This window comes from Ornithorhynchus anatinus, chromosome 7, assembly GCF_004115215.2.
Source record: "Ornithorhynchus anatinus isolate Pmale09 chromosome 7, mOrnAna1.pri.v4, whole genome shotgun sequence".
In the NCBI taxonomy this organism is placed as follows: Eukaryota; Metazoa; Chordata; class Mammalia; order Monotremata; family Ornithorhynchidae; genus Ornithorhynchus; species Ornithorhynchus anatinus.
Window position 1 is genome coordinate 42,148,448 of NC_041734.1, and position 27,702 is coordinate 42,176,149.

General features: G+C 54.6%; 1 protein-coding gene across 1 annotated transcript; it reads left to right on the top strand.

Annotated features, from left to right (window-relative positions):
- Window positions 1-567: 567 nt before the first annotated feature.
- On the top strand, window positions 568-21,963 carry ERFE (erythroferrone). The gene is made up of 8 exons (XM_001513602.6): window positions 568-1,550; window positions 8,569-8,691; window positions 9,456-9,558; window positions 14,574-14,812; window positions 17,829-17,937; window positions 19,182-19,272; window positions 20,275-20,353; window positions 21,843-21,963. Exons 1-8 carry the CDS (start codon window positions 1,356-1,358, stop codon window positions 21,939-21,941), a joined length of 1,038 nt encoding a protein of 345 aa, XP_001513652.2. The 5' UTR covers window positions 568-1,355; the 3' UTR covers window positions 21,942-21,963.
- The last annotated feature ends 5,739 nt before the right edge of the window (window positions 21,964-27,702 follow it).

The window sequence follows — 27,702 nt, forward strand, 5'->3', positions numbered from 1 at the left end:
TTTATTTTTCTTTTTCAAGCGGGAAGTTGTCTTTTTTTTCCAGTCGGTAATATTGTCTTGGTTTCATGCGATTCGACCGCCGGGTGCCCAACGGGCCGTGCGGACTTCGAGCTCGGGGGGATGATTGATACTGGTGCTAAATTCGTCTCCCTCTCTAGGTTTGGATGGATTCCGCAGTGGGAAAAAACACCTTCTCCCATGTGGAGGAAGCCCCACGGGGACGGGGCGGGGGGGGGGAGGGGATGGGGATAAGGGAAAGGAAACCGGGAAGGCTCCGTGGGGGTAGGGACCGCCTCGGTCACCCAGCATCTCGCTCGGGCGCCGGAGAGGACGACTGCTCTGTCAGAGGGCTAAACGTTCGGCGCCCTCCACTCTGTTCCAGGGGCTCTGGCTGACTCTGGCACTTCTTCTCTTGAAGGTCAGAGGTGACCTGATTTCCATCCAGAGCCAGAAGGGGGAGCCGCCGCAGGGCCCCTCCCCCCGCCCCCCCCCCCCCCCCGGGGGTGACGCTAGAGGCAGCTCCTGTGAGGCGGGGAATTCAAGCTTATTAAAAGGCCCGCGGAGAAGCCTGAAGTTCAGAGAGGCAGAGAATCCGCAGAGGAAGGACCCCGGTGTCCACAGGTCCACCGGAGGGAAAGAAGAAGGAGGGAGAGAAGAAGAAGAGAAAGAGAGGGGACAGACAAGAACAGGTCACCTAGCTGCCAGGCTGGAGGGAGGAGATTCAGCTGTGAAGAGAGGACACCTAGCCCCTTGAGATTCGGGATTCCAACAGAAACTCTACTGCCTTCGAATCGAAGACCACCCTAAAAGGGAGGTGAAGAAGAGGGGCGGGAATAGCCTTACCCCGCCTGGGAGAAGGCCCTCCGCAAGGCGGGTCGAACGCCTCCCTTCTCCTCCCAGGACTCCAGGTCGCAGACCTTCTGAGCGGACGGGATGAGAATCGGGAGAGGGGAGGGAGCGCGTCTCTTGGTCTCTGAGGGAGCTCCTCAGTCCGCAATGTGCCCTCTGCCCCAGAGGCAGCCTGGTCCCCTCCTTTTCATCAGCTGAAAGCCCAAGTCCGTGGCCAGGCGCCGAGAGGATTCGGCCTTCGAGGGGGCAAGGTGGGGCTCGTCCTAGGGGAGCTGGACTCCACGACTGATGCCACTGGGAAAGGACGTTGGGCATTTCCCCGGGAGAAATCGCATCCAGGAGCCTCTGTCCACCCTTGATTGATCGAAGGGGCTCAGGGGATAGTTCCACTCTGTTTCCGAGAGAAGCTCCTGGCTGCTTTATCGGGACTCCCTCTCCCCCACTGAGGAAACCTCATGTGCCCCGTGGAGGGGAAGGACCACATCCCCGGAACTCCGTGTTGAAGGATGGCCGGCTCCTTCCCGCCCAGCGGCTGGCTCGTGTTACTGTGCGTGGGGCTTCTGGCACCGGTCTCGTGTGTTGGCTCCGCGGAGACTGCGAAACACGGAAGTCGACAGAGCCGAGAGAAGAAATCTCAATGGAATGAATTTCCCACGGACCAGGAGGAGAGCAGCCTGCCTCTTTCGGCGTCCAACGATCCGGTAGGCCCCACTCGCTATCTGACCGCTTTACCTACGCGGGGCAACTCGGTCAGCAAGAACAGGAGTGGTGAGAGGGAGAGAGACGGAGTCAGAGTGGAGCTAATGGCATAGATGGTCCCAGAGCTTCTCTCGGTTGAAGGACTCTGGGGAATCGGAGCTCAGAAAGGGCGATTGGGCTAAAAAGAATTAGGTGAAAGCGAATGGAAGTGTGGTTAGTTTTGAGCATGAGAGAGAGAGAGAGAGAGCTCTTTTAATTCATAAAAATCTCCTCTCCCTGCTGTGACAGATGGGGAAATGAGCAAACTGTGGCAAATTTTCTCGAAAATAGGGGGAGGGGAGGATTTCTCTTCAGAAGTTACTTTTTCAGCTTTGGGCTGAGGGTATGGTAAAGGGGAATTAACAACTCACTGCACTTAGTTTTGCCTCATCTGATAAGTAAAAAAAATGTTCTGTGCTAAGAAAATGTTCACTCTTTCTCATGGCCAATTGATCATCTTGGGGAAAAAAATGAATAAAATACCACTCCAGTTCCAGGGGTCGGTAGGATATGAGGATTGTGCAGGTGAACTGACAGCTAACTGGAAGATGAAAAGACGACCTCGATACTCTAGGTTTTTAGATGGTGAAAAGGTAGAAAGGACGGAGAGAAGCAACTGATGAGCGTTATGCAGCCTCCAACTATTATAGAACTTCATTTAGAATCAGTTTAGCAGTGTGTGGTAAAGTTGGCGGTGTACAAAATTTTAAGATCTAGCGTTTTGTATGAAATGTGCTTTTCATTTTTAAAAGGCGTTTGTAACAAGACCTCTTAAATATTTTAGCAGGGCAATAAAATCCAAGGAAAACCCTTAGACTGTACCTCCATCTGTTTAAAAAAAATACCCGCGTTGATTTATTTGCATTAATAACTAAAATCTTGATATTTTTAGGACTTTTGATCAGCTCTGAATCCCCTGCTTGATTATGGGCTTTTTTTATTTTTAATTTTGGCAAGCTAAGCTGCTTTGGTGCCAGCTTTTCATTTCGAATGCAGGGGAGAGAAGGGGTGGGGTTTGGGTGATAGGAGCCAGCGGCTGGGGCTTGGGAGTGTGACAGGCAACTGTTTTTTACTCTCCCAATAATAGTAATAATTGGGATATTTGTTAAGGGCTTGTGCCAAGTTGATTCTAAACCCAGAGGTAGATAATAATCATAATGTTGGTATCCGTTAAGCGCTTACTACGTGCCGTGCACTGTTCTAAGCGCTGGGGGAGACACAGGGGAATCAGGTTGTCCCACGTGGGGCTCACGGTCTTAATCCCCATTTTCCAGATGAGGGAACGAGGCACCGAGAAGTGAAGTGACTTGCCCAAAGTCACCCAGCTGCCAAGTGGCCGAGCCGGGATTCGAACCCATGACCTCTGACTCCAAAGCCCGTGCTCTTTCCACTGAGCCACGCTGCTTCTCTGATAATGCGATTCGACACAGCCCCCGTCCCACACGGGGATCAGTCTGAGTCAGAGGGAGAACAAGTATGTCACCCCCCAATTTATAGGTGAGAAAACTGAGGCACAGAGAAGTTGAGCGACTTGCCCAAAGTCGTGGAGCAGGGATTAGAATCCAGGTCCTCTCACTCCCGGCCCCACGCTCTTTCCAGTAGTCCAACTTGCTTCCCCAAGCACTTAGTACAGCCTTCCGCTCCTGATTAAGTGCTCAGTAAATACTATTGATTGACTGGCAGGCAGGCTTTGAAGAAAAACAAGATTTGGGATCTTTTGAGACCATCTGGAAACTGTAGCTCTTTTCAGCTTCGCTCAGGTCTTGTTAGAGGCCCCCGGGGTGAACGAGGCCGTGAGCGCAAGCGCAAGGAGCTGTGAGGGAAGCGGGCTTTGCCCGCAGCTGGGAATCTGTGGGTTAACGGCTCCCCTCCCCACCCCACTACAAAGTTAGCACCTTGGTTCCACCGTCTCTCGCCCAGCACTGTAACCCTGGAGCCCCGCCGCGTGAAGCAAAACTACGTTCTAATCCAGCGTTTACCTTTGAGGATTCTCTCCTGGGATGGCTGGCAAATCTCCCCGGGGAAATCATTCTCATAGCAACCGGTAATTGGAAAGCCCTTTAAGCTCCCCTCTCCATTTTCCCGTTCAGTTTGGGAATGAAGGTCCGAGCGTGACTTGGTTCGCGGAATTACTGACCACCGGCTCCGTGCTGAGCCGTGTCCTCCGAAGGACTTCGAGCACACCCCGAGTGGGACGGTCTGTAATCCATCCAGATGGGATGGGTTTTCACAGTGAGGGGCAGCGGATTCATTCATTCATTCAATAGTATCTACTGAGCGCTTACTATGTGCAGAGCAGACGGATCGGCCGCGGATAGGAAGCAAGTCTTGGTCCTCAGCAAATGAGTGAAATCAGGGAGGTTCTGGACAGGGCTAAAGCTGGCTTTGAAATTCAGCAGATCTGAAACAGCCTCCTCTAATCTTTCTGCAGAACCGTAGCGTTGGTACAGGGCTGTTGGAGAGGCCACTCCCATCTCTAGTCACCAGTTGCAGCTACCGGGAAAAGGCCCCGCTGGGTCCCTCTCCGCTGGTTACTCCGGAAACCGTGGCCGGCAATCACCGGCCGTTGCTTTCGGGGATGGGACTCCCCTTCTGCTACCCTAACCGGGAGCCAAAGACGCTGGGATGCGCGACCCAGATAGGAAACCAGAAGGGACTGGAGGACCGACTCATAAGATGATATGAACCACCAGTAGCCCTGTTTTTACTTTTAAAGTTAGGGAGCCCTCGGTGTGCCGAACCGAGCAGTTCGGAGCGTTATCCGCAGGCCCATCTCTTTGGTGCATCTCTCGTGGGGCAGAGCGCCAGGGTTCCAAAGGAATCTGTTACCCGACTCCGGCGCACCTCAGGCAAGACCGACGGGCACTCGGGAGCTCCTTGAGCTCTCGAAAGCCCGAGGGACCCCCAGCCCCAGTGACCTCTGAGCACTCAGAGCCACGGAGCGCTTGTTCTGCCCGTGGCTCACCGAGGGAGCACAACTGACTGACCTTTCGAACCCATCACACATTAGGAGACCGTGTCCAAGACCTCCCTTAGTCTTGCCTCCTGAGAGTCAATAATCCCTAGGCTCAACAGGCCCAGCCAACCTCGGCTTCACCGACGCTCTCCTCTCCTGGCTCTCCTCTTACCTCTCTGGCCGCTCATTCTCAGTCTCTTTGGCGGGCTCCTCCTCTGTACGTGTCAGCTGGGTGACTTTGGGCAAGTCACTTCACTTCTCTGCGCCTCAGTTCCCTCATCTTTAAAACGGGCATTAAGACTGTGACCCCCATGTGGGGCAACGTGATTATCTTGTAGCTACCCCAGCGCTCAGAACAGTGCTTGGCACGTAGCATTTAACAAATGCCATCATTATTATTATGTCCTAAAGGTTCAGTTCTGAGTCCCCTTCTATTCTCCATCTACACCCACTCCCTTGGAGAACTCACTCGCTCCCGTGGCTTCGACTACCGCCTCTATGGACCTACACCTGGAACGTACGAATTGTACGTTCCAAGCGCTTAGTACGGTGCTCTGCACATAGTAAGCGCTCAAGAAATACTATTGAATGAATACATCGCCAGCCCTGATCTCTCTCCCTCTCTGCAGTCTCTCATTTCTTCCTGTCTTCAAGGCATCTCTACTTGGACGTCCTCCCGTCACCTCAAGCTTAACATGCCCTGAACGGAGCTCCTCATCTTCCCACCCAAACCCTGTCCTCCCCCTGACTTTCCCGTCGCCGTAGACGGCACCGCCGTCCTTCCTGTCTCACAAGCCCATGATCTGGGTGCTATCCTTGACTCCTCTCTCTCATTCAAATCCTGTCGGTTCCACCTTCACGGCATCGCTAAAATCTGCCCCTTCCTCCCCATCCAAAATGCTGCCACGTTAATAGAGCCATTTATCCTATCCTGCCTCGATTACCGTATCAGCCTCCCTGCTGACCTCCCTGCCTCCCGTCTCTCCACACTCCAGTCCATACTTCACTCTGCTGCCCGGATCATTTTCCTACAGAAACGTTCAGGATGTGTTTCCCCACTCCCGAAGAAACTCCAGTGGTCGCCCATCTACATCAATCAAAAACCCCTGACCATTGGCTTCAGAGCACTCGACCCCCCTCGCCCCCTCCTACCTCACCTCTCTACTCTCCTACTACAACCCAGCCGGCTTTCGCGGCCCAACTCGGTAGCCATTTTATCCCACCCAGAGGTCTGGGGCTACAAGGTCTTGGGGTCCCGGAGCAACTCTCTGCTACCGTTTGCGGTGTCAATCAATCCATCTTCTTACTGAGCCCTCCCATCCTTCCGAGCCCCCGGACAAGTTAGTCTGGCCTGGGGCAGGAAAGGAAACTTCTCCCCCAAACCACCCACCCCCGCACAAAAATAAGGTTGAAACGCCGTTGCCAAATGGAGGCTGTTTCCTGAGTTTGGCTAGTGTGGTTTCCTCCGCTCACTTTGATTTTCAGTATTTCCATAATTCGGACAGACTGATTCGGGTCTGCTCTCGGACTGTAAACCCACCGACCGAGGGGAAATCTCAAATTGGTTTTTATATTAGAGTATCGCCCTGTATAGAGGAATTTTTGGAGACTGGAAGGGCGGCTTGGATCGAATTTTATTAATGTTGAGGCACTAATTAGCTTCCTAATTAAATTAGGAGTGACCCTGAAATGAGTCTAGAGGAAACTGAGGATTTGAAGGAGTGAGGTGAGATGGAGAATTCAGAAGGACTTGGTGATATCAAAAGTAAGAAAATAAGGCACAGAGGGACCGGAAACAAATATGCTAGTCTGTTAGAAGAGCATTAAACAGAAGTCCTGAGGGATACCTCTGATTGATTGATAATAATAATAGTGTTGGTATTTGTTAAGTGCTTACTTTGTGCAGAGCACTGTTCTAAGTGCCGGGGGGGAGATACAGGGTCGTCAGGTTGTCCCACGGGAGGCTCACAGTCTTCATCCCCATTTGACAGATGAGGGAACTGAGGCCCAGAGAAGCGAAGTGACTTGCCCACAGTCACCCAGCTGCCAAGTGGCAGAGCAGGGATTCGAACCCATGACCTCTGACTCCCAAGCCCGGGCTCTTTCCATGGAGCCACGCTGCTTCTCTGAAAGAGGAAGAGACCACTGCCGTGTTCCCCAAGCCCTCCCAGCTCCCAGTTCTACTCCACTGGAGGATGATTATGGTATTTCTTTGGCATTTACTTCGTGCCAAGCATTGTGCTAAATGCTGGGGTCAGTACGAGTTAATCAGGTTGGGCACAGTTCCTGTCCCTTATGGGACTCACAGTACGGTACGAGGGAGTGGGACTTGATCCCCATTTAACGATGAAGAAACGGAGGCGCAGAGAAGTGAAGTGACTTGCCCTTGGCCACACAGCAGGCAAGTTGTGGAGTTTGGAATTAGAACCCATGTCCTCTGAGCCCCAGGACCACGTTCGTTCCATCAGGCCACTCTGCTTCCCACGGAGTTCTGTCAGGGCTCAGAGATGTTCCCCCTCTCCTCTAGAGATGTTTGGGAACTGCATTTTGGGCCCTTTCGCCTTCTACGAGAAGCAGCGTGGCCTAGTGGAAAGAGCGCGGGCCTGGGAGTCGAAGGACCTGGGTTCTAAACCTGACCTCACCACTCTGTGTGACCCCGAGCAAGTCATTTAACTTCTTAGTGCCTCAGTTTCCTACTCTGTCAAATGGAGATTAAATCCTACTCCCTCTTAGACTGTGAGTCCCACGAGGGATAGGGATTGTGTCCAACTTGATTAGTTTGCATCTATCCCAGTGCTTAGAAGAATGCTTGGCACTTAGTGAGTGCTTGACAGACACCATTATTAGACGGAGAAACCCCTCAGAATGAGGAGGAAGGTGGAAGCCTTCAGGCCCAAAGGCCCTCATGAGGATGTAGAGAAGCAGCGTGGGTCAGTGGAAAGAGCCCGGGCTTGGGAGTCAGAGGTCGCGGGTTCGAATCCCGGCTCTGCCACTTGACAGCTGTGTGACTGTGGGCAAGTCACTTCACTTCTCTGGACCTCAGTGACCTCATCTGTAAAATGGGGATTATCTGCGAGTCTCACGTGGGACAACCTGATGACCCTGTATCTCCCCCGGCGCTTAGAACAGTGCTCGGCACATAGTAAGCGCTTAACAAATACCAACATTATTAGGTAAAGAAATTCCCGGGAATATTGTCCAGGATATCATCGTTTTGGGTAGTCAGCATTCCCGAATTCATTCAGATGTCCCGCTGCCTGGGCCAGCCTCCCCACGCCCACGAAACCAATCGGGATTTAGGATCCCGGGAAGGTTACGGCTGTCGGTGGCCAACGACTGTTTGCCCGGAGTGGCGAAGTGGAGACTGAGGAATGCTCCTCTTTTAATGTATAAGCTTTGTTTTTTAATTGATATTGTTTTACCATAAGACTGCAACTTGTTCTCAGTGTGTTGGCATGACGTTATTTAGTCCCGTGTGTCTATCCTCCCCTACCTAGATCGTAAATCCCCTGTTCCGTGCCTTAATCGATTTCCTCGTATTTTTCCTCGATGCCTTGTACAGTGCTTGTTTCAAGTGTTGAATAGCTGCGGTATTTGTTGAGGGCATACAATATACCAAGCACTGTGGTAGATGTGAGACGATCAGGTCGTACACAGTCCCTCTCCCTCATGGGGCTCACAGCCTGAGGGGGAGGAAGAAAAAGTGTTAAACTCCATTTTATTGATGAGAAAACTGAAGCACAGAGAAGTTAAGTGGCTTACCCAAGGTCACACAGCAGGCAAGAAACAGAACTGAGATCAGAACGCAGGTCCTCTGACTCCCAGGGATGCGCCCGTTTCCCAAGGCCCCGCCTTTTCCGATTTAATAAATGCTAGTAGCAGTAATAACGATAATAATAATAATAAATAATCAGCTTCTAGGAACCGGGTAACCTCTGGAAAGAAACTTCCAGTGTTGGCCTCAAAATCTCTTTTCTGGAAGGTCTGGAATACCTCCTTTCACACGTTTCCCTTTTTGGATACAGGAAACTGTTACCGAGAGGACCCGGAGCATTGACCCTCGGGATGCCTGGTTGTTGTTTGTCAAACAGTCGAACAAGGGGGCGAACGGCAAGAAAAGGAGCAAAGGGAAATCCAAAAAATTCAAGGTGAGCGGTAGGTAGTGAGACGCCTTCACGTGGCCCCGCAGGCTCCGGGGCTGAGCGCTGGGGTGTGGTCTGAGAAGGGATGGTCCATCCCCGCCACCTCTTCTTCTCCCCTCAACTCTTCTAGAGCCAATATTGGACCCCTGCTGCTCCTCGCCTTAGAGAACTGGTGTCTAAAGGGGAGAACGCATTACTTAGCGGAGGCCAGTTCATCCCCACGAGACATATCAGCTACGGCGCCTCACACTTGCAGGAGAACAGGCCCCAGACTGCAGAAGGCCCAGCCACCGTCACCCATAACCCCATCCCTAACCTCCCTCTGGAGAGGAGGGGGGGACGGGCCTGGTATCGGGAAATTCTCTTGTCCCTTTCAACTTGTCCCTCTTGGTGGCCAAAGGAGGACAGTGAAGCCCGAATTGGATCGGCTCCTTTTTTTTTTTTTAACGGTATCCGTTAAGCGCTTATGTGCTCGGCACTATACTGAGCATCGGCAGAGATCCGAGTTAAGTGATTTGTAGGTAATTGTGGGACAGGGGGCTCACACTTTTCCCCACTTTACAGATGAGGTAACTGAGGGACAGAGAAGTAGTGACTTGCCCAAGGTCACACATCAGATAAGTGATGGAGTCGGGATTAGAACCCAGGTCCTCTGACTCCTAGGCCCGTGCTCTATCCACTAAGCCGCACTGCTTCTCTTCTAAGCTAGTTTTCCCGAGGATCCTTGTCCCCAAGTGTATCTTTCTTCCCTGCCTCTGCTTGGCTTCCAGCATGGGCTGCCGGGGCCACCAGGCCCGCCTGGACCCCAGGGACCACCAGGACCCTTGATCCCACCCGAGGAATTGCTGAAGGAATTCCGGCTCCTGTTGAAAGGTCAGGAATCACCTCTACGGTCGGGGGTGGGAGAGGGGAGGGAGGAGGGAGGGACAGACTGGGCTCCCGGAGCTGATTCTGTCCCCCGGTGATGCCATCAGGGGTCGAGGGGAGAGGGAGGAAAGGGGAGATCCGGTGAGCGCTCCATAAATACCACCGATGGTGATCCCGAGCTGGGCTAGAACGGTGTTTCCACCCACTCTGCTGCACAGACCACAGTGAAGCTGGGACAGTCTGACAGAAGAACAGCCCAAAATACAGCCCATAAAGTTCCTCTTTGGCTGCCTCACAACCAGTCGATTGGGCAGTCAGTCGAGGGTATTCTTTGAGCGCTTCCTCTGTACAAGCACTGCCCTGTGCACTTGGGAGAGTACGATCCAACAGAATTGACAGACGTGTTCTCCGCCCATAAGGAACAAACATGCATTCTAGAGGGGGAGACATTAAAAGAAATTACGGATGTGTCCGTCGCGTGGGGCTGAGGGTGGGGGGAATATCAAGTCCTTAAATGGCATAGATCCACTTGCAAAGACGTTGCAGTAGGGGGAAGAGTTGGGAATGATCTCGTGGGGGGGATGTGATTTAAATGAGGCTTCGAAGGAGGGGATAGTGATGGTCGTCGTACATGAAGGCGGAAGGGAGTTCCAGGCCAGAGGGAGCATGTGGGCGAGGGATTGGCGGCAAGATGGAGGAGACTGAGGTAGAGCGAGTAGGATGGTTTTAGAAGAGTGAAGTGAGCGGGTTGGGTCGTAGTAGAAAATCATCGAGGTACGGTAGGAGGGAGGGAGCACTTAAAGTCATTGGTAAGGGGCTTCTGTGAGACTCAGACGTGGATGGGCAACCCCGGGAGGCTTTTGAGGAGTGGCGAGACGAGAAGTCAGTGCCGTCACAGAAAGATGATGTGGACCACAGTACGGACTGGAGCGAGGAGAGACGGGAGCCGGGGAGGTCAGCAAGGAAGCCCATACGGTAGCCAAGGCGGGATATGATAAGTGCTTGGCTCGGAGTCGTAGCAGTTTGGACGGAGAGGAAAGGACAGATTTTATCCACGTTGAAGTTGCCCCACAGAGGGCAGGAGTCCGTCCAGCCACTGTCCCGTGTCACAGTTCACCAGAGCGAGTGAGGAGGGCAAATACCGCGTCACAGGTCACCACCCGTACAGCTCTGGGTCATATTACATCACGGACCCATGACCAGCCGATAGATAGATAACCGCCCCACGGCTCTGCCCACAGCACTCTGCGAGCGGGACAGCCCAGACGAGCACACTTCGGCTGTGCTCACACTTCAAGGCTCCGCAGAGCCATCTCACACAACCTCGTTTGGGTCCCACCATGCTCCTTTACCACTTTCTGCACCGAGTCACGCTGTGAGACCGCCGCCCAGCCATCATCCCCCAAGTCTTATTCATAGCCAGCGCTGGGATCTCCCGTGGGCCTTACTGCGACAACTATCTACCCTAGTACATCCCTCCCTACCCCTCGGCCGAGAAATAGGAGGATTTCCTGAAAATTAACCCGGGATGGGAACGTGTCTACCGACTCCGTTAATGTTGAACTCTGCCGGGCGCTTATACGACGCTCCGCGCACAGAAGGTGCTCAATCAATACCACTGATGGACTGACGGGAGCCGGAATCAAGGGATTGTTTCTGAAAAGACTCATTCCTCACGACCGGTGGTGCCCTCCCACTTTTTCACCCCCACTGCACCAACAGAATTCCAAATGGAATTCCTGGAATTGCAGATGTCAGACGATGACCATCTTCCGCTGTAGAATTTCTATTCTGTGAATCCCATGTGGGACAGGGACTGGGTTCAATCTAATTATCTTCTCTCTACCCCAAAACTCACTACAGTGCTTGGCACATACTAAGTGCTTAATAAATACCATCATCATCATCACCATTAGCATTATTATTATTTTATTATTTCAGGGCACTTATTGTTGCCTCAGTTCCTGACCTAGATTATTATTATTGTTGTTGTTATTATTATTGTTGTTACGGTATTTGTTGAGCACTTACTGTGTGTCAAACACCATCCTAAGTGCTGGGGTGGACACACGTTAATCAGGTAGGACATGATCCCTTTCCTACATGGGGCTCACAGTCTAATTAACAGAACAAGCTCTGATTCTCCATTTTACAGATGACAAAACCGAGCGCCTATGTCTACTCCAACAGTTAGAACGGGGCTTAATTTTGTAGTATTTAAGCACTGACTCTGTGGCCGACACTGTACCGAACGCTGAGACACTCCTAAGGCGTAGAGGGTAGGCCGTGCCCGCTGGGCCTGCGGATCCCGCCCGCCCGAGCCCGGGCAACTCCCGCTTTCTTGGCCTTCGGGGCCGATTGAATGGCAGCCATCTCCAACAGATGACCCTTTCAAGGTGCGCGGCAGAGAAACGTTCCAGTAAAAGCACAGGAAGAAAATACATGCCCTCGTTGGGTTTATGCGGCAGCGAGGGAGCAGTGGGTGAAGTTCAGGCTCCTGCCAATATGTCACAGCTTGTAGATAAAAATAACTGAAGTAAAAATAAGCACGGCCAAAATAGCTTGTTTGGATCGAGGCGTACTCTGATGATTAATGCCGCTGGGAGAACCCAAGCTAAAATAGTCCCGTGACACCATATCCCTGGAAGTCTAAGTCGGCGTCTGAGTTTCTACTTGGACGATACATCTTACCTAAGGAAATGAAACTGAAAATTGATTCTTCTATCTGTCATTTCCACCATATTCATTTCCAGCAACAATTCATTATTCCTAATTCTTCCCATCTACAGTATGTGGTTTAGGAATATCCCGAGATGTGACGTTCACGGAGGGTGTGAATGGGCTGGATTGCTCGCCACTTCTCCGTAATTAGAGGTTCGCTTAGGAAGGGGTGAGTTTCGTTTCCATTTTGGGCGAACGTGTTTGCGGAAGGGATGAAAGGAGGAGAGAGGTCAGGGTCGGAAGCATGATTTAAGCATCGGAGTGGAAGTCTCGAGTATATTAGCTTCTATTTCTGTGCCACCACAGAGATCTCGAGTAGGTCACTTAGCATCTGCGGCCTGCAGTTTTCCCTTCTGTGAAATGAAGGTCAGTCAGTCAGTCGATGAGAGGTATTTATCGACCACTCACTGTACACGGAACACTGTTTTAAACCCTTGGGAGAGCAGAATAGAGTTAGCCGACGTGAGGAATTACCTCAAGGAGTTTACCATCTAGCAGGAGAGACTGGCATTAAAATAAATAACAGTTAGGGGGAAACAGCCAAATATAAATCAATCAGTGGTATTTATTGAGCACTTGGGCAGAGCGCTGTACAGTATAACAGAGTTGGTAGACGTGTTTCCTGCCCACGAGGAGTTTCCCGTCTAGATGGGTGTGGCCCAGTGGATAGAACACAGGCCTGGGAGTCAGAAGGACCCGGGTTCTAATCCCGCTCCTCCATTCGTGTACTCTGTGCCCTGGGGAGATTCGCTTTAACTTCTCAGTTACCTCATCTGTAAAATAGGGATTAAGACTGTGAGCCGCGTGTGGGACATGGACGGTTAACAAGCCTGATTATTTTGCACCTACCTCAGTAATTAATGCAGTGCTTGGCACGTAGTAAGCACTCAACAAATGTGATTTTAAAAAAAAAAGAGGTGTGTGTAGGGGGGAAATATAAAGATAAATGCAGTGGGTGTTGGGGGTGAGGTGAGTACCTAACTGCTCGGGGGGGGTTTAGACCGAAGTGCATGGGTGATGCAGTAGAGGGAGAAAATAAGATATGGAGATTAGAGGTTAATAATAATGATGATGGTATTTGTTAAGCGCTTACTATGTGTCAAGCACTGTTCTAAGCGCTGGGGGAGATACAAGGTAATCAGGTTGTCACACATGGGGCTCACAGTCTTCATCCCCATTATACAGTTGAGGTAACCGAGGCCCAGAGAAGTGAAGCGACTTGCCCAAAGTCACACGGCTGACAAGTGGCAGAGCCGGGATTAGAACCCACGACCGCTGACTCCCAAGCCCGGGCTCTTTCCACTGACCCAGGCTGAAATTCAGAAGGGCAACCCTTTGAGGAACAAAAAGCAAATCATGCGAATACAGGGTGGAAAACATTGGCAGGACCCTTTTAGAGCAGAAAAAGATCCAAGGGTCACAGTGGACCAGAAGCTGAATATGAGCGGGCAACGAAATGTCTTTAGTTTTCATTCCGTCGTGGTGTTGGGATGCGTGAGCCTGCCTGCCCCTGGAGTATCTTATTCGGTTTTGCTCGTAATCTAAAGGATGGGGAGAAACTGGAGCCGGTCCTAAGAGGAGAAGAAATGATGAGAGGGCAGAAAATAGGAGCAGTCAAAAGACTTTAGGACTGTTTAGCCAGAGGAGAGAGAGCCGAGAAAGATTTGCCGTTTCATGGGTAGCATCCATTTCTGAGAACTAGGAGGCCCCAGAAGAACTTACAGGTTGTTTGTCTTCAAATTTGAGTAAGAAACACAGTTTGCCACCCCCAGTTCCCCCTGCCTACCTCCAGGTCCTGGAAGTGGTGCTGAGGCAGGAAGAGGTGGGGGCACTTTTGGAGAAGGTTTTCTGGATTTTTCTTTTATGCCCCCAAGTGTGGACATAGAGGCAGCAGGCCTGGCCCATAGGGTGACTTGAAAGCTGTCATCAGGGACAGGGAGGGCTTCTGTGAGGAGGCCGTCCTTTGGGCCTGAGAAAGAAATACCTTAAGTTGAAGCAGGAGATGTTTCAGTTTTGGGGCCTGGGAAAGAAATACCTTAAATGAAAGCAGGGGATATTTCAGCCGGACACAAGGAGGGACTTGAGGATGATGAAAACACCTGGAAGGGCGACCGAGAGAGAGCGCGGTGCTTCAGAGAAAAGGAAGAGAAATTTGCCGGGACGGCCCGCTTTTGTCATTCCCCCGCCTGGATCCAGTCATCTGACCGGATGACTCCTTTAAGGTCCTTGGAGTTCATGGTCCCGTACGGGAGCCGTGCGCCTCACCCCCACCCCTTTAACTCTCTGCCCCGGCTGCGCAGGGGCAGTGAAGCGGCGGGAGAGGATGAGCTTGCCGACCTGCGAGGACTGCGCGGGAGCCGAGGAGGAGGAGGGAGGCCGGGAAGCAGCAGAGGAGGCCGACATCCTAGCGCTGGTCACGGGCCCCCTGGCCGAGGGCCGGCAACAGCAGCATCACGTGGAGGCGGCCTTCCACTGCCGGGTCAGGAGGAACATCTCCATCGAGCGGAGGTCTCTGCAGGAGCTCCAGGTCTACTACATTGTGAGTGCGCCCGAAAACCTGGGTTTACCCAGATCAAGCCAGGCCTCTGGGCCTCTTTATTTTTTTGAAATGGCATTTGTTAATAACAGTAATGTTGGGTGTTCGTTAAGAGCACTGTTCTAAGCGCTGGGGGAGATACAGGGTGATCGGGTTGTCCCACGTGGGGCTCCCAGTTTTAATCCCCATTTGACAGATGAGGGAACTGAGGTCCAGAGGAGTGAAGTGACTTGCCCACAGTCACCCAGCTAACGAGTGTCGGAGTCACCATTCGAACCCATGACCTCGGACTCCCAAGCCCGGGCTCTTTCCACTGAGCCAAGCCGCTCCTCTAAGCACCTGTTGAGCACTTAGTATCGCCGTCGTCATCAACAGTATTGATTGAGCACTCACTGTAGTCATCATCATCGATAACAGTATCGACTGAGCGCTTAGTATGGTGCAAAACACTGTACTAAGAGTACAGGAGGGTTGGCAGAGACGTTTCCCGCCCACAGTGAGCTTACAGTATAGAGGATGACGGGAACTGTACTAAGCGCCGGGGTAGATGCGAACTAACCAGTTGGGACGCAGTTCCCGTCCCACATGGGGCTCGCAGTCTTCACCCCCAGTTTACAGATGAGGTAACTGAGGCACAGAGAGACGAAGTGACTTGCCCGGGGTCACCCAGCAGGCAAGTGGAGGAGCCGGGATTAGAACCCACGTCCTTCTGACTCCCGGGCCTGTGCCCTGTCCACTAGGCCACGCTGCTTCTCTCCCCCTTCCCTCTGAGGGACCTTGAGGGGGCCGGTCACAGACGAAGACGATTAAATGCCCCGACAAGAGGGTCGGAGTCTGGGGAGCCAGCACCGTGAGCCCGTCAGAGGGCAGGCGCTGTCTCTACCTGTTGCCGAATTGTCCATTCCAAGCGCTTAGTCCAGCGCTCTGCCCATAGTGAGCGCTCACTAAATACTATCGAATGAATGAATGAATAAGTACAGTGCTCCGCGCACAGTAAGTGCTCAATAAATCCGACTGACTGACTTTACAGCAGTCCCAAGCCCCTGAGTTTCCCAGTGGCAACTTTGTCAGGCTCCATCTTCTTCACCCGCTGTCCTGTGGCTCACTAGCGAAGGAGTCCGATTTGAGGTCCGGAGAGTCCTTCCGGATTAAGCCTTGCTCGCCTTTTGGTCTCCGGGCACCCGCACGTTCTCTCTCTCCAGCTATTTGAATTTTGCGTCTAAGTACGATCCATCGAGCAGTGGTATTTACTGAATGCTTACTGTGCATTCAATAAATGCACAAAATATATATAATATGTAATATCATATATAACCCGTGTGATATATAATCTATATGTATTTTATAATTATATAATTATATATATTATATGTGCTACATAATATATAAAATACATATAATAGATTATATATCATATATATTATATCATGTAGATTATATATCACATATATCACATAATATATTGTACGTCATATAACATATATATAATAGATTATATATGTTATATAATATATAATAGGTTATATAATATTAAATATATATGATATATAATGAAGGCACAATAAATGCACGCCGCTTCACGAGAAGCGGCGTGGCTCAGTGGAAAGAGCCCGGGCTTGGGAGTCAGCGGTCGTGGGTTCTAATCCCGGCTCTGCCACTCGTCAGCTGTGTGACCGTGGGCGAGTCACTTCACTTCTCTGGGCCTCAGTTCCCTCATCTGTAAAATGGGAATTAACTGTGAGCCTCACGTGGGACAAGCTGATGACCCTGTATCTCCCCCCAGCGCTTAGAACAGTGCTCTGCACAGAGTAAGCGCTTAACAAATACCAACATTATTATTATTCCTGTGCGCAGAGCACCATACTAAGCCCTTGGGAGAGTACGTTCCCTGCCCACAGTGAAGACAACTAGGTGAGCAGGCATTTGAAGCCCAGTTTTTTTATATTCCCACCTGCTTCCTGGACCTTTTCAGAGTCAATCTAGGTCCTCCTGAAAGTGCCAGAAAATCTTGGTTTTTTCTTCTCTTTTCTAAACAACTCTTCTTGGGGGCCCAGGAAGCTGGGAGGCGGGATGGATCGTCCAACGGGACATCGGACGTCACTCTGCATCTGCTCTCGGGTCGTTCAGGGAGCACGGTCACGGAGAACCTAGCTGTGGGTGTTCTTGTCTGTCCGTCTCCCCCAGTTAGACCGTAAGCCCATCCAAGGGCGGGGACCGTCTCTATCCGTTACCGATCTGTCCATTCCAAGCGCTCAGTCCAGTGCTCTGCACATAGTAAGCGCTCAATAGATACTATTGAATGAATGAAAGCAGATCAATCAGTCGTATATAAAGTACTCCATCAGCTCACCCCATCCTAACTCACCTCACTGATCTTCTATAGGTGGCCTGCACGCTCTGCCACTGTAGCCCGAGCTTACTCGCTGTACCCCGATCTCGTCCGTCTCACCGCCGACCCCTTTCCTGGATCTTTTCCGTAGCCCGGAACTCCCTCCCCTTCCATATACGCCGGACCGCCCCCCTCTCCACCTTCAGAACGTTATTAAAATCACATCTCCAAGAGACCTTCCCCCGTTAAGCCTATTCTCCCCCCAGCTCGTCTCCCTTCCGCATCATCTAGGCACTTGAACCCGTGACCCTGGGACGTCTGATACCCGCCCCGCTCCCAACCCCTCGGCACTTACGTGCATATCTTTAAATTATATGTTGTACCTTATTTATAGTAATGTCCGCCTTCCCCTCTAGGCTAAAAGCTTATGGGCAGGGAAAGTGTCCGCTAATTCCGTTGTATTCTCCCAAGCTCTTAGTACAGAGCTCCGCTCGTAGTAAGCGCTCAAAAATTACCGTTGACGGATTGATATCCTACCGAGTGCCTTCTGTGTGCAGAACGTGGGACTAATAGCTTGGGAGAGCGGAATATAACGGATTCGGTAGGCGTATTCCCCGCCCACAGGCAGCGGACAGTGTGTCCTAGGAGAACGAAATTGGAGGCATTTGGGTTTTTGTTTTGTTTTTTCAGCCAGAGAAGGAGGGGTCCTTCCACCGTGGTCTGGGGCTGAACCTCACCAGTGGTCAATATACGGCCCCCGTTGCCGGTTTCTACACTTTTTCGGCCACCCTGCACATTGGTAAGCTTTCGCCCTCGTCCTTTGCTCGAGGTGAGGTGCTGGGCAAATCACTCTCCGTGGCTTCATCACCTAAAACATGTTTTTCAGAAACTACAGGCCCACTCTCATTTAAGGATACCGTCGGTATTCGTTAGGCGCTTACTACGTGCAGAGCACCGTTCTAAGCGCTGGGGGAGAGACAGGGTCATCAGGTTGTCCCACGGGAGGCTCGCAGTCTTCATCCCCATTTGACAGATGAGGGAACTGAGGCACAAGTTAAGTGACTTGCCCCCCAGTCACAAAGCTGACAGTTTAGCCCAGGGATGGGTAGAATCCCGAGGGTCTCCAACTAATGACCGTCTCACCGTAGCCGGTCATCCCGGCTTCCCGTCCGTCTTCCGGGGAAGATCCTAAAGAGGAGAGATGAGCACAGGAGAAGCGGGGAGGAGGAAAAGGCAAAGGCTTTGATAACCTCAGGCTGGGTAATGAAGAGTCGGTGGCAAATTGCACATAACATCTGTACGCGTTTAAGTCAGTCTGCTCATCATCCGTGTGGTAGAGAAGCAGCGTGGCTCAGTGGAAAGAGCAGGGGCTTTGGAGTCAGAGATCGTGAGTTCGAATCCCAGCCCTGCCACTTGTCAGCCGTGTGACCGTGGGCGAGTCACCTAACTTCTCTGTGCCTCAGTTACCTCACCTGTAAAATGGGGATTAATGGGACATCCTGATTCCCGTGACTACCCCAGCGCTTAGAACAGTGCTCGGCACATAGTAAGCGCTTAACAAATACCAACATTATCGCTGTTATTACTTAGTAAGCGCTAACTGGGCGTAGAACACCGTACTAAGCGCTCGGGAGAGCACGATACAGCAGGGACGGTAGACCCTTTCCCTGCCCGCGGTGAGCTTACGGTCTTGAGACCTACAGATGGGGATCTGGAGGGTGACTGGAGGTAGGGGTCTGCACTTAGTGCCGAGTGGGAACGAAGGGCTCCGCTAGAGTGGCCACTGAGGGGTAACCTGGAGCCGAGAAGCCAGGAGGGGTGCTCGATCGTATTTACTGAGCGCTTACTGTGTGCAGAGCACTGTACTAAGCACCTGGGAGAGTGCGATGTCACAACCAACGATCACGTTCCCTCTCCGTAATGCTTAAAGTCTAGAGGGTGAGCTTACGGGGGGAGCACAGTCCCCTAGCTCTCCCCTCCCGGCCGGTGGGGGCGGATTCTCCGGCTCCTGACTGGACCCGCGGCTTTGTTGTCCGTTGGCAGTGCTCGGGGAGCACCAGAGGAAGGGCCAGCCGCGTGCCCGGGACCGCCTGCGGCTGCTGATCTGCATCCAGTCACTGTGCCAGCGTCACGTGTGAGTTCGGAGATGGAGGTGCCTCCAGCTGGGCCCCTCAGATAACCCGGAGCCGGAGCAGCGGGTGTCCCCTAGAGAGATCGGGGCCGGGCCGCTTGGCGCTTCGAGGGCCCCGAGCTCCGGCGGCATCCCGAAACGGGGATGGCCGGTCCCCGTCCCTTTGGTGGAATTCCACAGGAGGTCCGGCTCCTCTCTACCACACCCTGAGGAGCCTAGGCGGCCGCGGGGCTATCTTGGGCACTCGGGGGGAGACCCGCAGCAGCCGTCCCGGGGGCCAGGCCGTGCCGGATCCCGGGCTGGCGTGAGGTGAGACGGAAGCGAGGCAGAGCCGGACCCCGGCCAAACCGCCGAGAGGCTTCGGGGGCCTGGGGATGGGGAGGTTCCGCCTCGCCGCCCCCTGGGGCTCCGAGGAGATCCCCGGGCCCCGCTCCCTCGCCTGAATCCCCCAACCGGCCCGCCAAGGATTCTCCCGAGCTTCAGCTGGCTCAGAGCGGGCCTCGATCCCGCTCCTCCGGGGAGGGGCTGGGGACCCTCTGCATGCGAGAGAAGGGCCCGGGGGGGGGGGGGGGGCGACCGGCTGCCTAAGGCGGTTGGGCGTCAGCACGGAAGCCGAGAGTCGGGTCTTCCTGTGATTCCCGAGGGGACGTAGAGCTGACCGACCGTCTCTCGAAGACCTCAGGTCTGGATCCGAGCCTCTTGACCGCCCGTCCCCCGCGAGGGACCGTGGCTTCCAACGGGCTCGGACCCCAGCCCGAGGCGGCCACCTGGGCCTTCGCTTCCAAGTGCTTCCTCTAGCGGGGTCCCCGCGGGCAGCTGCCGTTGTCGCTGGAAACCAGTAGCGGATCAGGGTTCCCCGACCTCTTCTCCCCCAACTGAGATCTAGGGGTTCCTGCCTAGGCTCTAGGCTTCCGGAGAGAAATCCTCCGTTTGGCAAACGGTCCCCAGTTAGCGCCGCATTTTGCGGTCTTCCACGGGGGCTGCCCCTTTCTGTTTCCGACCCAGGTCCCTGGAGACGGTGACCGGCCTGGAAAGCAGGAGCGAGCTCTTCACCCTCTCCGTGAATGGAATCCTGTATTTGCAGGTACGTCGGCCGGCCTATTCCTGGGAGGCCCCGAGAGACCCGCGGTTCGTTCCCCTGAACAACCCGCCTCTCTTCAACTCGGCAAGGGTTTCCTGGTCTCGGAAGACTCGGGTCTTTTGCCTCTTTCTACTCCCAACTAGCTCCGCCGGACGCCCGTATCTCTGAGCGCGCGACGAGCGTGATAACGTCGATCCTGTACTCACCTGAACTAGTAATGGGGAAGCGGCGTGGCTCGGTGGAAAGAGCCCGGGCTTCGGAGTCAGAGGTCGCGGGTTCGACTCCCGGCTCTGCCGCTCGTCGGCTGTGGGGCTGTGGGCGAGTCACTTCCCTTCTCTGGGCCTCAGTGACCTCATCTGTAAAATGGGGATTAACCGTGAGCCTCACGTGGGACGACCTGATGACCCTCTATGTACCCCAGCGCTTAGAACGGTGCTCTGCACATGGTAAGCGCTTAACAAATACCAACATTATTATTATTATTGTTAATGAAACAGTCCGTTCACCGAGCCCCTGATTTGTCTGGTGAACTTAGGAGAATTATCCTCAGCCCTTAAAATGATCCTGGAGCAATTTAAGAACCTTTTTTTTACATTTCCAAATTCTGAGGCCATATCTTCTAAACAGGAATGAATTAGGGGTTCGGTTTTTCTTCTAAAGCGGCATCTGTTAAGCGCTCACTGTGCGCCAAGCACCGTTCTAAACGCTGGCGTAGATACACGTCAGTGAGTTGGGACGCAGTCCCCGTCCCACGTGGGGCTCGCAGTCGAAGTAATGGCGAGAACGGGTATTGAATTCTCGATTTTCAGTTGAGGAAACCGAGGCCCTGAGAAATTCCCACAACTTGCCCAAGGTCATACGGAGCTGGAATTAGAACCGAGCTCCTCCGGCTCCCAAGCCCCCGCTTCGGCCAAGTATCCGATTAGGCAAGGATAGAGATGACGTCGAACTGCATTTGACTCCAAGGAGTTCGGACGCAGACTGAATTCGTGTTGCTCTTGTCCTTGAGACTTAATGCCCTTTCCAATTGGTGATATTTTCTGAGCACCTACTGCGTGCCAGGCGCCGTACTGAGCGTTTGAGAGCGTTCAACAGAAGCGAGGGATCTGTTCCCTGCCCTCAGGGAGCTGAAGGACAGAAGTTATTTACGGTAAAACCTCTCCTCTTCACGCTGACCCCTGCCGTCCCTCGGGGCCCTCCCTCAGCCCCAGAGCGTCAGTGGCCTCTAGAAGCCCCTCTTACTCAGAGCTTAATACAGTGCCTGGTACGTAGAAAGCGCTTCCTAAATACCCCAGTTATATATATTGTTATAAACCACCGGGTCCCTCCGGGGGAAGTCTCTGTCCGGCGCATGAGACCGTGCCCTAAGCACTCGGAGGAAAGGGATCGGTCGCGCGTCGTCCGCCTGCCCGTTACGCTTTCAGGTTGGGATTGCCGTCCCTCGCCGCCCTCGTCAGACCCACCACGCTGTCATTCCCGTATCTCCTTGCAGGCTGGACAGTACGCCTCCGTCTTCATAGACAACGCCACGGGATCGTCGCTCGTCGTCCGCAGCGGCTCCGACTTCAGCGCCGTCCTCCTGGGGATGTGAGCGGGCCCCTCGTGCACGTGGGGGGATCCCCCCCCCCCCCCACCCCGTCTGAATGGTCCCTCCCCTCGCCCAAGAAACCCGTGCGCCCCTCCTGGGCAGGTGCCGGGAGGGGAAGTGCCGCCGGTCCCGCCGCCGGCCCGGCGGCCACCCCCGAGGCCCGGCGGCGACGGCCTTCCGCGAAGAGTCGGACCGAGCTGGCGGATGCCCCAGAGAAGAGAGACTGCTGCCGTAAAACGATCCGAACCTTCCTTCTTAAAAATGCCCTCGGGGCGAAGAAACCACACCTCGAGCTGTCCGTTCTGGAAATCCTTCCCAGCCGTCCCCGGCTGGAGCCAAATGGCCCTACGGTTTGAGGAAACTCACCCGTCTTCTCCCCCGGTGGACGCCTCTGGCTTCCAGAGCCAACGTGCAGGGAACCTGAGCCCGGGAGTCGGAGAAGGTTGCTAGGTCGAGGCTCGGAGACGGCAGACCTCCTTGCTCGGACCCGCTTTTCTTTAGCTTCCCCCTCTCTAGCTGGTCCGTTTGCGATTCCTTCTTCGCTGGTGCTTCGGTACAGAGCCCGGGACAGGCGGCGGGAGACGTTCGGCGGCTAAAACCTCCCCGACACGGAAGGCCGCTGCTCGTCTGAGAACTACAAGCTGGTCATTTAGTTCCCCCGGAGGATAGGAGGGGACACCCGAGCTTAACGGGCGCCAAAGTCCCCTGGACTCCATTTCCAGCACTTCTCACATAGCCCCGGTACTTGTGGGCATCCAGGCCGGTGCCCCCCTCCCCGCCCCCCCCCCGGTAGCCCCAAGATCATAAAGAGGGGCAGGGGGAGTCGGTCTCCCTGTTCCTTCTGGCACGGACACCCCTCCCCGTCCCAAGAGGGGCGGGCAAGGAGAGCGGTACTGGCGGTTAAGAAGAGTCCTGGCAGCTCTTCCGGGACAAATTGAGTCCCGCTTTCTCCGTCTTGGTGGAAGCTCGAGGGGGTGGCCGCGCCTCTTCATTTCCTAGTAACGTGCGAGACTGCCTCCGGCCACTGCCGGGACAGCGTCCAGACCCACGGGCTAAGGCACCGTGGAAGGACGGGGATTCCGGCCTAGCTCCCGGGCACCGGTTTCGGCGGCGCGGTCAGGACGGAACCGTGAATCCCCATTTCCTGGAGCGCGGGGGGTTAACTCACGGATTCCAAGTTTCCTCCCGCGGAGGCGGGTCGGTCTTTCCAGTGAGCTTAGGAAGAGTGATTTCTCTCGCCCCTGCAGCGCGGTTTCTTTTTCCCAGAACACCTCAAGGTCACTTTTTCCCCTCCTGCCGGCTCCGGGGGGTGAGATTATCACTTCTCCCCTCTTCTTCAGGGCTGACTCACTGTTGGGTCTTCGGTCCTCCGGTGGGAGATGAAAGTTTTCTCAGGCAGGGGCCTGCGTTGGTGGGTTCGTGGCCCCAATTAGACAGGGCAGAGGTTTCCCACGAGCGGCCATCAAGGGCACGGCGGCATCCCGGCCCATCCCCGTGGGCGGACCGGCCGCCCGACTGCCTCCCGGGAGCCCGGACACCAGGGGCCGGATCTGGGGGCGGTTCCCCCCGATCCCGCCGCCACGAGAGCCCCGGCTCTACCGTGGCCGAGCCGCCTAAAGGGTGTCGGGAAGGGAAAGGGAGCGTTCGAACTGAACCCGCCTCCCTCCTGGGGGGAGAGCCCTTCTCCACCCCGGCAGTCCTTCGGATACCGGGATGGAGACGGGGACCGTCCGCCCGCTCCTCGGAGAAAGCGGGGCTGAGGCTCCCGGCGGGCCCCACGCCTTGGGCACGCCGAGCCCGCGTGACCTCCTTGAGGCTCGGGAGACGGGGAGGGGTGACCGCACCTCCCCCAGAGCCCCGGGCCCCGCTGGCAGTCGGAGAACGCCCGCTTAGCCGGCCAGGCGCCAAATGCGACGGACGAAAGAGAAGGAGACGTACACGACTGCTCTGAGCAGCTGAAGGACGCAAACCCTGTTTCTCGGTAACACTTGTACCCACCCTGCCTGGAAGTGCCAACGGGTAATTTCTTTAACCTCTCCTCTGCGATAAGGCTGCAGTTAGTCCCAACCCTAGACCAGAATACATCTGCCGCAAGCACATGTGTTTAAAAAAAAAAAAACCAAACAAAAACCACCGCATTCCCCCGTGGACCGGCCAAACAATCCTCATCCCGGCATACTCTATGTTATAAAGCATTTTATGGAACTGTATTTATTGCTTAATATTGTCATGGGGAAAGTATTTACGGTACTGGCTTCATCTGTGGGGAGCGCTTGAATGCCGCATCGGTTGCGCGAGGTGCAGAGGAAAGCAAGGAGCCGGCAAAGAACGAGACTCGAAAAGACGTGGGAGCAAGGAAGGGGAAGGACAAAGGGACGAAAGGACAAGGCAAGGCGTCGCCCGTTACCTGAGGCTGGAACCATCCAGCGTCCTCCAGGTCACCCAAGAAGAAGAGCTGGAGACGGCCCTTGACGCCGCGTCCAAGTTAGGGCACGGGCAGCTCGGCGGCGGGTCCGGCGTCGAACGGTATTTTTCCACTTTCTTCCTCTAGATGGATGAGACCCCCGGGCGCGGGGAAGGTGAACAGTTGGCTGGCGAGAGAAGCCTTCCAAGGCCGCCTTTCTGGGCGAAGACATTAACTGAATAAATAAGATTTGATTTCTTCTCATTTGTGGGCTTTTCCTCCCTCTGCCGTGCACGTTTCCCAACTCGGGGAAATGATTATTCGTTTTACTGATTAAAGACTAGTCTAAACCTGGCACTTTTTCCAGGGTGGGACCCGGGCAGGACTTATTTCCCGTTCCTCTGCAAATAGGAAATCCTCAGGGGAGTCGATCCGGGGTCCCGTTTGCGGCCTGCGCCACGAGGGAAGGCCCTGCCGTACGTCGGCTTTCCCCATCAGGCGCCTAACGTGGCGTAAACGTCCGCTCGTTCTTCCTCAGAGAGCTCTTCCGCGGCCTTCTGGACCGTAAGCGCGTTGTGAGCGGGGAACCCGTTTCCCGAATCGGTTACTTGGCCACGCCGTCCTCGCCCAAGCTCTTGGTACACAGTAATGACTGAGCGCTTACTATGTGCCGAGCACCATCCTGAGCATTTGGGAGAGTACGACGCTGAGCGGACGCGTTCCAGCTGAGGGGGAGACACGTCGACCCGATTAAACGAGCCGTTTAGAATAATTTAAAACGCTGCGGGGTTGGGCGACTATCCCGTGTCCAAAGGTCACAGCCGCAAAGGCACCGGCAACACCCAAGGGAGAGTAGAGAGGGCTTAATCGGGGAAGGCCTCCTGGAGGAGACGGGATCTTAATAACGTCGGAGAGAGAGCGCCGGTCTGGGGGACAGGGAGGGGGAGGACGCGGGAGAGGCGACGGCGGCGAGGAAGACGAGACCGGGGCCCGGCCAGAGAGCCGGCACTAGAGGACGGGCTGGGCCGTAGCAGATCGGTGCAGCGAGGTACTGCCTCGATGTCGGGACGGGATGGGGTGAGGTGAGACGGGACGGGCAGGTCGAGGCCTTCGAAGCTGACGGTAAAGAGACGGTTTGAGGTAGAAGTGACTCACTGAAGGCGATGGACGGATGGACGGATAGAGCCCCCGCCGGGAAAGAGACCACCATCACCCACCTCACCGTCCCGAATACGGCCACAGAGGAGACGGGATTCGCTTGCATTCGCCCAGGTCCATTCCGGGTGTCCTGCACCCTCCTACTTGGCCAATTAATTAACGTGGGCATCTGTCGAGCGCTTACTACGTGCACAGCACCGTTCTAAGCGCCGGGGGAGATACGGGGTCGTCGGCTGGTCCCTCGTGAGGCTCCCGGGCTCGGTCCCCATTTTACAGATGAGGTCGCTGAGGCCCAGAGAAGTGACGCACAACTGATGAGCGGCGGGGCCGGGATTCGAACCCACGGCCTCCGACTCCCCGGAGTCTCTTCTCTGCCCGGGCAAGGAGGAAACGCCCTTCCCTCCCTCTCTGCCGTCCTTCGACCGCAAGATGCGCCCCACTCTTCCCACGGCCGCACGACACCGCACCTCCACCACTCAGCGCGGGGAGCGAGCAGATTAATCACTCTTCCCCCACCAGGCACCTCAGCTAGTCCTCCACCTTCGCTCGGCTATTCCCGCAAACACCCGCCCGAGCAGCCTTCCTTCGAGGGATTCAGCCACGGAGCAGCTCATATTCTGGGGTTTAAGGACAAGCAGCAGGGCACTTTCCTTCATTTAACCGCACGGGCCGAACGACTCCAAGTCGCGACGACCGCCTGGGGTCGGGAAGGGCGGGTAGCCCCGCCTCGGAGCAGAGAGGAAAAAAAACTAGAGCCGCATCTGAACGGCTGCCGGGGGTGTCTCCGACACGCGCCTTCACCGGTCGAGACATCGGAACCACGCCGATCGTCGACGGCCTCTTCAAACTAGGGAGATGCGATTACATCTTACTCTTTCTATAAAAAAACCAAAAAACTAAATCCCCCAACCGGATCATCCGTGATCAGAGAGCAAGTAAATGTGACCGGCTAACTTATTAAGAGAACACGTCCTTTCCCCGTTGCCGTCTCATAGGTGAATACTTAAACCAAGATCCAGATTCGGAACTCTAACGGTCAACGCGACGCCCGTGAGTCCCAACTACAGACGGTCCTCGTTGCGGGCAGGGCACGCGTCCTGTTGTACTCTCCCGACCGCTTAGTACAGTGCTCTCCACGCCGTAAGCGCTCAATAAAACCACGAACGGATGCATTTTTCTAACAAAATCACCGAATAAGGCAAACGCCTTTTTACCGACGAGCTCGAAGCATTTCATACCATCGCAAGGGTTCGCTGTAGCCCGAGGTAGGCGAGGGGGGAGAACACCTCAAGGTTGATCGACTCCGCCCGCGTCCCCCCCCCCCCGGCCCTTTCACTTCAGTGACGGCCTCAACGGGGACAGCCGGCGGGGGGCTCCTTCGACCGGTCCCACCCGACTCGGATCCCGCGGGCTCCCTCCTCTCCGGAGCGCCCGGGTGACGCTCAGACAAGGAGTCCCGTTTGGGAGCCCCGAGGGCGCCACCGGCCGGAGGCTCCCCGAGGGAGGCACGACAGCGGTCTACCCGGTGCCGCCCGGGCCTCGCCACTCGGAGAGGACCCGAGCTTCGTCTGTTATCCCGACCTGTCTCTGCCACCAACTCGATGGCGCAGACGCTAAGGCGTTCAACGGGTCAACTCCTGGTGTCTCCAGGCGACGCGCTCCACGTGCCCTCCGCCGAATGACTTGAATCCGCAGGGAACGGCGCCCGACTGTTTAGTACAGTGCTCTGCAGGCATCGCTCAGATTAGTACAGTGCTCTCATCTCACGTTAAGCACTCGATAAATACCACCGACTGAAATGAAATCACTTACAGGTGGAACTATTCAGACGCTAAAATAAACGGCGGTGCTTGTTAAGCGCTTACTACGTGCGGAGCACCGTTCGAAGCGCTGGGGGACACAAGGCGATCGGGTTGTCCCACGTGGGGCTCACGGTTTTCACCCCCGTTTTACAGATGAGGTCACTGAGGCCCGGAGAAGCGAAGTGACTTGCCCACGGTCACACAGCTGGCAAGCGGCGGAGCCGGGATTAGAAGCCACGACCTCCGACTCCCAAGCCCGGGCTCCTGCCACTGAGCCACGCCGCTTCTCCAGTCTTCTAAAAAGACCTGCCGAGGTATCACGCTGCACTGAAATCCGCCGAAAGGCTCGGGTTTGGGCCAAAAGCTGTGTGGAGGATGGCAAAAAATTAAGTGAGCTAAA